The sequence below is a fragment of the Echinops telfairi genome, unplaced genomic scaffold, assembly GCF_000313985.2.
Source record: "Echinops telfairi isolate 266 unplaced genomic scaffold, ASM31398v2 ScPeMD7_7425;HRSCAF=8463, whole genome shotgun sequence".
Classification (NCBI taxonomy): Eukaryota; Metazoa; Chordata; class Mammalia; order Afrosoricida; family Tenrecidae; genus Echinops; species Echinops telfairi.
The window spans coordinates 2,426,836-2,436,792 of record NW_022111325.1 but is presented as its reverse complement, the minus strand read 5'-3'; the positions used below and the strand labels follow the sequence as shown (position 1 = coordinate 2,436,792).

The following is a 9,957-nucleotide window of genomic DNA, read 5'->3' as shown; positions in this document are numbered from 1 at the left end:
GTATCTCGCAGCGCGAAGGCTTAGTTGTGAAACGAAATCACTGGATCGTAACGCTTAATTGTTAGTAGATCGTACCGAGGGCGGGGAAAGAGTTCAACCAAACTCACTGCCACCCGGTGGCTGCGGACTCCCAGGGGCAAGAGGAGGACTTTAAAAATGTTCGCCCACAAGTGACGTGCTGCCGACGCGGCTTCAGCCCGCCCCAAAGCGGCGTGGGTCCCGCCGTCCCGCGCAAGCTCCCTGAGGGCTGGAGTCCGCGCGCCTCGGCGCGGGGGCGCGCACGTCGGCCGCGGCCGTTAGCCGACTTCCGGTGGCGCTGAAGGCGCGTTTCCGCGGGATCCGGCCGGCCGGTAAGGGGGCGCCTGCGTTGTGTGTTGTGGGGCGGGAAGAAGCAGGGGAAGCGGGCAGTGCGTGAGGCGCAGGATGCCTGGGCTGAGGGGGCCGCGTCCGAGGGCGGCGCGGCGTGCACGCTAGAAGGTAGGGCCGTGAGGTGGGAGCTGACAGTGGGGACGCGGCCGGGGCTCGGCGCGCGGGGGGCAGCGCAGTTGGGAGCCCCTCCGCAGATGGCATGTTTGGGGAAGCTGCTGCTGGTTGAGATGCTTGGAGTCGAGCCCTGCACGCTGCTGACTTTGGATGGTAGCTGCCTGTCCCCCTCCTTTTCTGTTCCGAACCTCACGTCGTGTAATTAATTCATCTGTGAAATAAAGGACCCGCCGCGGCCGCGTTCTCGCTACTCCTGGCCCTTCCTCAGCCGCTGCCCACCCTCCCTCTCAGGGATCCACGCGGAGTCGCCACCTGTGCATGCAGCCCCAAGCACCCAGATGCAGTCTCCCCCAGAGTCCCGGAGAACTAAGTCCATACCAAAACCGACTTGATAGTTCAGACTCCGGAGTTCGAAAACTTAGGATTTTCAGCCCTCGCTGGCCCACGTTTAGGGAGCCCTGGTGGCATAGTGGGTTACGTTGTAGGCTATTCCCAAGGTCCGCAGTTGGAACCCACCAGCCGCGCCTGGGGAGAAAGTTGAGGCTCTGTGCTCCGGCCAGGGTAAACAGTCTCGGAAACCCACAGGGGTTTGTCGCAGCCGTTGGGGCTTACTATATGTCGGATCGACTCCCTGGCAGGGAGTTTTGGTTTTGCGTCCCTAAGCTGAAATAAGCCCCCGTGGACAGTTCTCCTTTTGCCCTACCAGGTTAGTTGTGAGTCGGAATGGACTGGATTGGCAACAGACTTTTTGCTGTTTAGTTTCAAGCTTTCTGCAAGTGTGGTGGGCATTCAGACGTGGCTTAAACTTTGCCAGGGAACGGGAGCTTCTTCTGTTTTTGGTTTTATGTAACGGAGAGTAAACTTTTTCCGGGAAGAAAGTTTTCAGATAATGCTGAACCTTTTGGTTCCAAAGGCTTGCTCTGGAGCACAGAATAAGAAGCTGCAACATTCGTACAGGAAACCCTTAATCCCCTGAACAGGCCAGTTAGCGACTAGATTTGAGGGATGCTAGTTGAAAGTAACCTTTTCCTAAAAAGCTTATTCTTTTGGAACAGGGAGATGGGCAGAAAATAGACATGCACAGAGTTTAACAGATGCTGGAGCATGCCCTCTAGTTTAGATCAGGTCGGATTCTTGAATTCTAGTCATCACATAGAAATAATACATGTAGTACAAAGGGTGGGGAGATCTCTGCTTGTTTTTTTTTCTTAAAAAAGTGGGGGATAAGCTGATACCAAGGGCTCAAGTAGAAAGCAAATGTTTTAAAAATGATCATGGAAAAAAATGCACAAATGTGCTTGACACAATGGATGTATATGTGAATTGTGATAAGAGTTGTATGAGCCCCCAATAAAATTAATTTAAAAAGTCATAAATATACGTATATGTAACAACATTTGCTAATTCAGTATTTTTCAGGTATATCTATTACTTATACCAATTACATTACTCCTTTGTTTTCAACCCAAAATTTCTGCTAGTATATCTTAACCTCCTTTAAAGCATCACACATTGCCTTTTGATTGTCATTGACAGTATTTCTTTTTTTTTTACATTTTATAACTTAATTTTATTTATTGGTTTTTTAATCGTTTTATAACTTAATTTTATTTAATTAAAAAATCATTTTATTGGGGGCTTGTACAACTCTTATCACAATCCATACATACATCCATTGTGTCAAGTACATTTGTACATTTGCTGCCATCATCATTCTCAAAACATTTGCTTTCTACTTGAGCCCTTGGTATCAGCTTCTCATTTTTCCCCTCCCTCCTGCCCCCCTCCCTCATGAACCCTTCATAATTTATAATTTAGTATTATTTTGTCATGTCTTACACTGTCCAACATCTCCCTTCACCCACTTTTCTGTTGTCCATCCCCAGGGAGGAGGGTTATATGTAGATCCTTGTAATCGGTTCCCCCTTTCCACTCCACCCTCCCGGTATCGCTACTGTCACCACTGGTTCTGAAGGGATCATCTGTCTTGGATCCCCTGTGTTTCCAGTTCCTATATGTACCATCCTCTGGTCTAGCCGGATATGTAAGGTAGAATTGGGATCATGATAGTGGGGGGCAGGAAGCATTAAAGAACTAGAGGAAAGTTGTATGTTTCATCGTTGCAGCACTGCAATAGGTGCTACTTTTAAAATCACATTTCATATCTGACAAAGCTGAGTTTCAGGTTACGGTAAGTAATTTATTCAGGGTCACAAAGCTGGGGAAAGGCTGACTGGGAAACATAGCTTTACAGTTACCTCAGCGTCCTGCTGCTATCCTCCTTTCTCAATGGTAATAACGTAATACTAAGCAGTTCCTATTCAGTTTGTACTGCAACCCTACAATGGTTATGCTTGACGATTGAGGAGACAAAAGCTTATCCAAGAGGTTAAGTCACTTGGCCAAGGTAGCAAAACCAATCAGTAGTAGAGTTGGGGTTTGAACTCAGGGACTTGACTACAGTCTCTCATCTCCCAACCAAATAAAGATTATGCATTTGGTATGAAGTACTGTGTTCATTATTGGGCATGAATAAGTGAAAAGATATTTGAGGAAATACTGTTATTATCATCTCAATGAATAGGGAAGTGATACGAACTTGCGTTTCTCGTTACAGGATAGAACAAACGTGGGCCTTCTAAAATGTTGCCCTGTAAGAAGAGAAGAACTGCAGCGACAGAGTCCTCACAGACTAAGGGCAGCCAGGAGGAAGATGACTTAGACCTAGAGGCTGCTGTTAAACCGGAATCTGACCACGTTAAAGATTTGGAGCCATTGTCACTGTCCTGGGGTCTAAGCCACGACAGAGCAGCTGGCCTTGACATGCAATGTTTGGAGGATGCAGGGAATCAGCTTGGTGTGGAGGAGCCATCTTTGGGGTCTGAGGTGCCCACCCAGGACACAGATCTATCACTGCCGGAAGTTGTGGGTGAGTCTTTCTCTCAGGGAATCCCCCCTTCCTTCCTTGGAGTCTTCCTTGCCTCTAAGTAGACACATTAGTAAAGGAAAACTCCAGCCCACTGGTTCAAGAAAAGGGAAGAAAATAGCACTCAAGCCAATTTGTTAGCCAAGAAGAAAGAGGCCATCATTCTTTTTTTTTTTTTTTTTCTTCAACATTTTATTAGGGGCTCATACAACTGTTATCCCAATCCATACACACATCAATTGTGTAAGCGTACCTGTACATCATTTCTCAAAACATTTTCTCTCCATCCAAACCCCCGTCATCAGGTCCTCATTTTCCCCCTCCCTCCCCGCTCCCCCATCATTCTTTCATAAAGGAGCCTTTCTCTGGAGAGCTTACTGAAGAAGTCAAGGAAGAAGGAGTTAAGACATGGAAGAGCTTTAGGCTCAGTTTCATTAAAGAGAGAAAGAGACAAGGCATGCAAGGGCTTACCTCTTTCATTGTGACCGGAACTAGAATGAGGCACTAATGTTTTCTCACTAGCCTTATATTATCTGGGACATGCAAGCCCCGGTAAGCACATGCCTAACAGGAAGGGGTTGTATTAGAGCCATACACGTAATATGAGGGGGACAAGCTAGGGGCATACACGCAATAGGAAGGGGAGGCACTAGAGGCATACATGGGATAGGAAGGCACATGCTTAACAAGATGGGCAGGCTGGAGTCAAGTCAGCCGTCTAGAGTCTCTGAGCTGGCTTTGAACTGTTCTCCAGGGGAATAATCTATAATCCTTATTAGAAGAGAGCAGGCAGAATTTAGGGTTAGATGGTCTGACTGCTTTTAATGGCAGCTAACCTTTAGGTAGATAGCCTTTAAGCAGTTGACCTTCAAGAATAGCTTGAAGGCTGCTTGCCTGAAGGTTGTCTTCCATCAAGAGCAATCAAACCCTATGGTCTGTCCCACCGTTAGTCAAGCCAGCTCAGAGACTACCAAGGTTAGACTGCCACCTTAACTCTAGAATCTGCCCATCTTGTTGCAGATGTGCCTTCCTGCCACATGTATGCCTCTAGCACCTCCCTTTCCTATTGGATGTGTACCCCTAGCTTGTGCCCCTCATGTTACATGTATGCCTGTAATACAACCCCTTCCTGTTACATACGTGCTCACCGTGGCTTGCATGCCTGAGATTATTTAAGGCCGTGAGAGAATACTCCTTCATTCTGGTCCAGTCTCCATCAGAAGAGGTGAGCCCTTGCATGCCTTGAGACAAGAGAGGAGGTTGTGGAAGAAGCCATGAGGGATGACCAGAGTGGTAGATGTGCTTCAGTTGTGGAAGGCTTTGTATTTTACGCTGAGGTGTTTGAACTTTATCTTTGGGTGATAGCCCTTTTAGTGGCTCAGTAGAACATATTTATGTTTCAGAAAAACTGTCAGTCTTTTATTCTTTCATTCTGACTATAAACTTTTAAGGTCTTTTCCTTTTTGCTGAATTTTAAGCCTAGTTTGTCTTATTTTTGTCCTTACGATATGTTCTCAGTAAGTATTTTTCCAGTTACTGTGCTTATGCTTTGTGGACACCAACATTGCCTGTTCCTACGGTTGACTCTCAGTCTATGCCTTTGCTTTGTTTGAAAACCAGTAAGGCACTTTAGTTGTCTGAAGCATATTGTCAAAGATGGAAGCTTTTTAGGGGGAAAGCGCCCTTTTATAAAAGCAGCACATGGTATCAAGCATCAGAAAACAAAAAATCAAATCATTGTGAATGAGTGGGAGTGCAGATTGGAGATGCAAGACCCATCTGTAGGCAACTGGACATCCCCTTACGGAAGGGTTACTGGGAGGAGACGAGCCAGTTAGGGTGCACTGTAGCAATGGTGAAACATACAAATTTCCTCTAGTTCTTAAATGCTTTCCCTCCCCCACTATCGTGATCCCAGTTCTACCTTACAAATCTGGCTAGACCAGAGGATGTACCTGCTACAGATAGGAACTGGAAACGCAGCGAATCCAGGACAGATGATCTCTTGAGGACCAGTGCTGAGAATGGCGATACCAGGAGTGTGGCGGGAAAGTGGGGTAGAAAGGAGAATCTGATTTACAAGGATCTACATACAAGCCTCCTCCCTGGGGGACGGACAACAGAAAGTGGGTGAAAGGAGACATTGGACAGTGCAAGATATGACAAAATAATAATTTATAAATTATAAAGAGTTCATGAGGGAGCAGGGAGAGGGGAAAAAATGAGCTGATACCAAGAGCTCAAGTAGAAAGCAAATGTTTTGAGAATGATGATGGTAACAAATGTACAAAAGTGCTTGACACAATTGATGTATGTATGGATTGTGGTAAGAGTTGTAAGAGCCCCCAATAAAATGATTAAAAAAAAAAAAAGTAGCATGTGGCTCTGAAATTTCTTCCTCATTCAGAGTGTCTTGAATGTATTGGTTGTAGGGCACTGAGTTACAATGGTAGGCACTCATAGAATTTGAATAAATATTTATTAATTTGTCTTTTTTATTTAAAAATTTTCATTTGACTCTTTGTGTATCAAGAGCTGAATTCATTGAGTCAGGAAAGATAAAGGTAATTCTGCGGTGTAGGTGTTTTTGCTGAAAAACTGGCATTTGTTTCGTGATGGTGTAAGGAAACTGGGGAGTGAAAATCAGGCCAACAACCTGATCCATTGAGTTGAGAGATGTACATGCACGGTATAAGCTAATAGAGTCAGATTTGGGGATAAAAGGTCAGCATGTGCACTAAAACGTGCCATATTTCAAGGGGTTAAATTTTTATTTTGGTCATTATTTCCTATTTACTGAGGCAAGTTAAATGTGAAGCTGTGTTGAATTTCAAAGGGGAAAAGCCCTAATTGCTCAAAGGTAAGCTATGGGAGATCTAATTTAAATTAGGGGGATTTAGTCAATTCCTGTCTTTATTCAGGTTAGAAATGTAATAAGCTTATCATCCCCCGCACAAAGAAAAAACAAACAAACAAGAACTACAAAAAACCCCCAAACCAAATAACCACAGTCTCCTTGGTAGATGAAGTAATAGAGATGGCAAAGGAGTAGGTAATCCAGGGAGCGTTGTTTCTTTTTAAAACAAAAAACTGTTGTTTGAGTGCAGGTTTACAGAGCAAATTTGTTTCCCAGTCAATAATGTATACACATTTTGTCTTGTGACCTTAATTGCAAATTGCCTCAGTGTAACAATACTCTTCCCAGTTCCTCCCTGGGTTCCCCCCTTTCTTCCATTTGTCCCTCTTTTCTTTTCATTTGTCCTTCTTTCCTTCCACTTATTGCTTCTGAACCTTGTCTTAGAGCAAATGCTGTCCTTTTGGCCTCGTACAGAGGTTCTCAAGAGCACATTCCTCACCAGTGGGATTGTCTACTTCAGGAGTCCTCAAGCTTTTTAAATGGGGGGCCAGTTCACTGTCCCTCAGACTCATTGGAGGGCCAGGCTATAGTTTTAAAAAAAAAAAACGATGAAAAAATTCTTATGCACACTGCACATATTATTTTGAACTAAAAAAACAAACGGGGCAAAAACACCCGGCTGGCCGGATGAATGTCCTCGGTGGGCCGCATATGGCCCGCTGGTCCGTAGTTTGAGGAAGCCTGGTATGGGCCTCCTGTTTTTTGACTGAAAGGTGGTCTTCAGGATGGAGCTCAGTTTCATGTATGAAAGATGCCTAAGGACCATAGACTCAGGGGTTCCACCAATCTCTAGCAGACCAGTAAGTCCAGTCTCTTTTTAATTTTGCCTTTTGGTGTACATTTCTTCTTTTTTTCTTTTAAAACAAATCCTTTTATTAGGGGCTCATACAACTCATCATAATCCATACATACATCAATTGTGTAAAGCACAATTGTACACTCATTGCCCTCATCATGGCATCAGCTCCTCATTTCCCCTCCCCCTGCTCCCCCTCCCTCATGAGACCTTGATAATTTATAAATTATTATTTTGTCATATCTTGCCCTGTCCGATGTCTCCCTTCACCCACTTTTCTGTTGTCCGTCCCCCAGGAAGGAGGTTATATGGAGATCCTTATAATCAGTCCCCCCTTTCTACCCCACCTTCCCTCCATCTTCCTGTATCGCCACTCTCATCACTGGTCCTGAAGGGATCATCCACCCTGGATTCCCTGTGTTTCCAGTTCCTATCTGTACCAGTGTACATCCTGTGGTCTAGCCAGACTTGCAAGGTAGAATTGGGATCATGATAGTGAGGGGGAGGAAGCATTTAGGAACTAGAGGAAATTGTGTTTCATCGTTTCTACAGTGCACCCTGACTGGCTCATCTCCCTGTGACCCTTCTGTAAGGGGATGTCCAGTTGCCTACAGATGGACTTTGGGTCTCCACTCCACACTCCCCCTCATTCACAATGATAGGATTTTTTGTTCTGATGATGCTGATACCTGATCCCTTCGACACCTTGTGATTGCACAGGCTAGTGTGCTTGGTGTACATTTCTATCCAGAACTTTCTACCGTGATTCCGATCAGAATGGTTGTAGTGGTAGCTGGGAACCCTCTGGTTCTTCTGGTCACAAACTAATGGAAGCTGTGGTTCATGTGGTCCACTAGTCCTTTGCCTACTTGGGTCTCTGATTTTCTTCACTTTTATTTGTTCTGGACTGGGTGAGTTGTATCTTAGAGGAGTAGTTGTATGCGTTTAAGACCCCAGTTGCTATATTGTCACAAACAATATAGAACATTGTCTTTATGGACTTTAGTAAGCTGATTGACCTTGATGCCTACTCCCCATCCACCAAAATTATAAGCCCAGTGACTCAATTCTTCAAGGTGTTTGTAATGGCTTTGGCGGGTTTTTTTTTTTTTTTTAATTTTTAACTTTGTCCCCTTTTACGCATGAATATGTTTACAGTACATACTCAAACAGATACATATGTAAACCAAGACGAATGACTTCCTAGAGTCTTCTGGCCCCCTCAGCTGGACCAGCCACTTTCCCCGGGACACTGTCTGCAGACGGACTGAGCCCTCATAAGAAAGATAGTTCAGTTTGTTCTAGAGGCTGGTGGAAATGACAAGGTGGAAAAGATGAGCTCCACTGTGTCTTGCAGTGTTCCCAGCGGTGACAAGGGACCTCTGTAGCCGATGACTGCCACATCTCAGGAGGAGGCTACAGAGAACTGTGTGTCCTTAACCTAGTGCCCACATTGCCAGAAACAAACAAAACCTGGTAGCAGGAAGGAGAAACATGGAGTTGGTGAATGTGCAAGGACCAAGAAGAGAAAACATTTTGTGTATCTATAAAAGGTAATTTTTTATCCTGGGAAAGAAGGCCAACATTGTCACTTCCGGGTAAGAACAAGGCCCAGACAATAGTGGATTTGCTGTTTCTGGAACAAAGAACTGGGTTTGCTCCCAGCTGATTGTTTACCGTTGTACATTGCCAGTCCTTTCACCCAACTTAGTATGTGTCTACTCTCTAGTTCATGAGTTTTCTCCCCGCCTCCTCTCTTTCCTGAACCATAAAAGTCTCTTTTTGCTTCTTTCTCCTCTTGACTTGTAATAATGGTCTCTTAAAAAAAATGTTTTTAATGTTATCATTTGGTCTCATAAAATAATTATTTATCCTTTTGTGATTGACTTATTTCTCTCAGCATATTACCTGCCAGGTTGATTCACATTAGGACATGTTTCATGGATTCATTGTTATTCTTTAATGTTGTATAGTATTCGATTGTGTGTATGTACTACAGTTTTATCTGCACATCTATTGATTGGCATTTAGGTGGTTTCCATGTTTTTACTTTTATGAATACTGCTTTCGGGAACATGAAAGGTCATATAGCTATTCATGTCATGGCTCTTTTTTTCCTCTAGGGCAGTGGTTCTCAATCTGTGAGGGTCGCCCAATTCATAACAGTAGCAAAATTACAGTTATGAAGTAGCAACGAAAATAATTTGATGGTTGGGGGTCACCACAACATGAGGAACTGCATTAAGGGGCCGTGGCATAAGGAAGGTTGAGAACCACTGCTGGGATTGAGGACTACTGGGATTGCTGGATTATATGGTATCTTTATTTGTAGTTTTTCAAGGAAGCACACCATGCTGTTTTCCACAGTGGTTGTGCCACTTTATAATCCCACTAGCAACGCATGAAAGTTTCAAGCCCCACACATTGCCAGCATTTGTTTTCTTTCTTTATTTTTAAAAAATCATTGCTATTTTTACCGGAGAGGAGTCGTGGTGCCGTGGTAGGTTACACACATTGGACTACACACATCGATGTAGCAACGATGAAAAATACCACTTTCCTCTAGTTCCTAAATGCTTCCTCCCCGCTCCCACTATCATGACACGAATTCGACCTTCCAAGTCTGGCTAGACCAGAGGAGGTACACTGGTATAGATAGGAACTGAAAATACAGGAAATCCAGGGCGGATGATCCATACAGGACCAGTGGTGTGAGTGGCGATACTGGGAGGGTAGAGGGAGAGTGGGTTGGAAAGAGGGAACCGATTATAAGGAACTATATGTGACCTCCTCCCTGGGGGACGGACAACAGAATAGTGAGTGAAGGGAGACGTC

The 9,957-nt window shown here is 44.5% G+C and overlaps 1 protein-coding gene across 4 annotated transcripts in view; it reads left to right on the top strand.

Moving 5' to 3' along the window:
- The first annotated feature begins 304 nt into the window (after nt 1-304).
- GON4L (gon-4 like) overlaps nt 305-9,957 on the top strand; it is an 89,608-nt gene continuing 79,955 nt past the window's right edge. For all 4 annotated transcript variants that reach the window (XM_045298331.1, XM_045298330.1, XM_045298329.1 and 1 more), the window contains exons 1-2: nt 305-350; nt 3,101-3,412. In XM_045298331.1, coding sequence (XP_045154266.1) covers nt 3,127-3,412 — 286 coding nt within the window. In that variant the 5' untranslated portion in view covers nt 305-350; nt 3,101-3,126. The remainder of the gene's footprint in view (nt 351-3,100; nt 3,413-9,957) is intronic.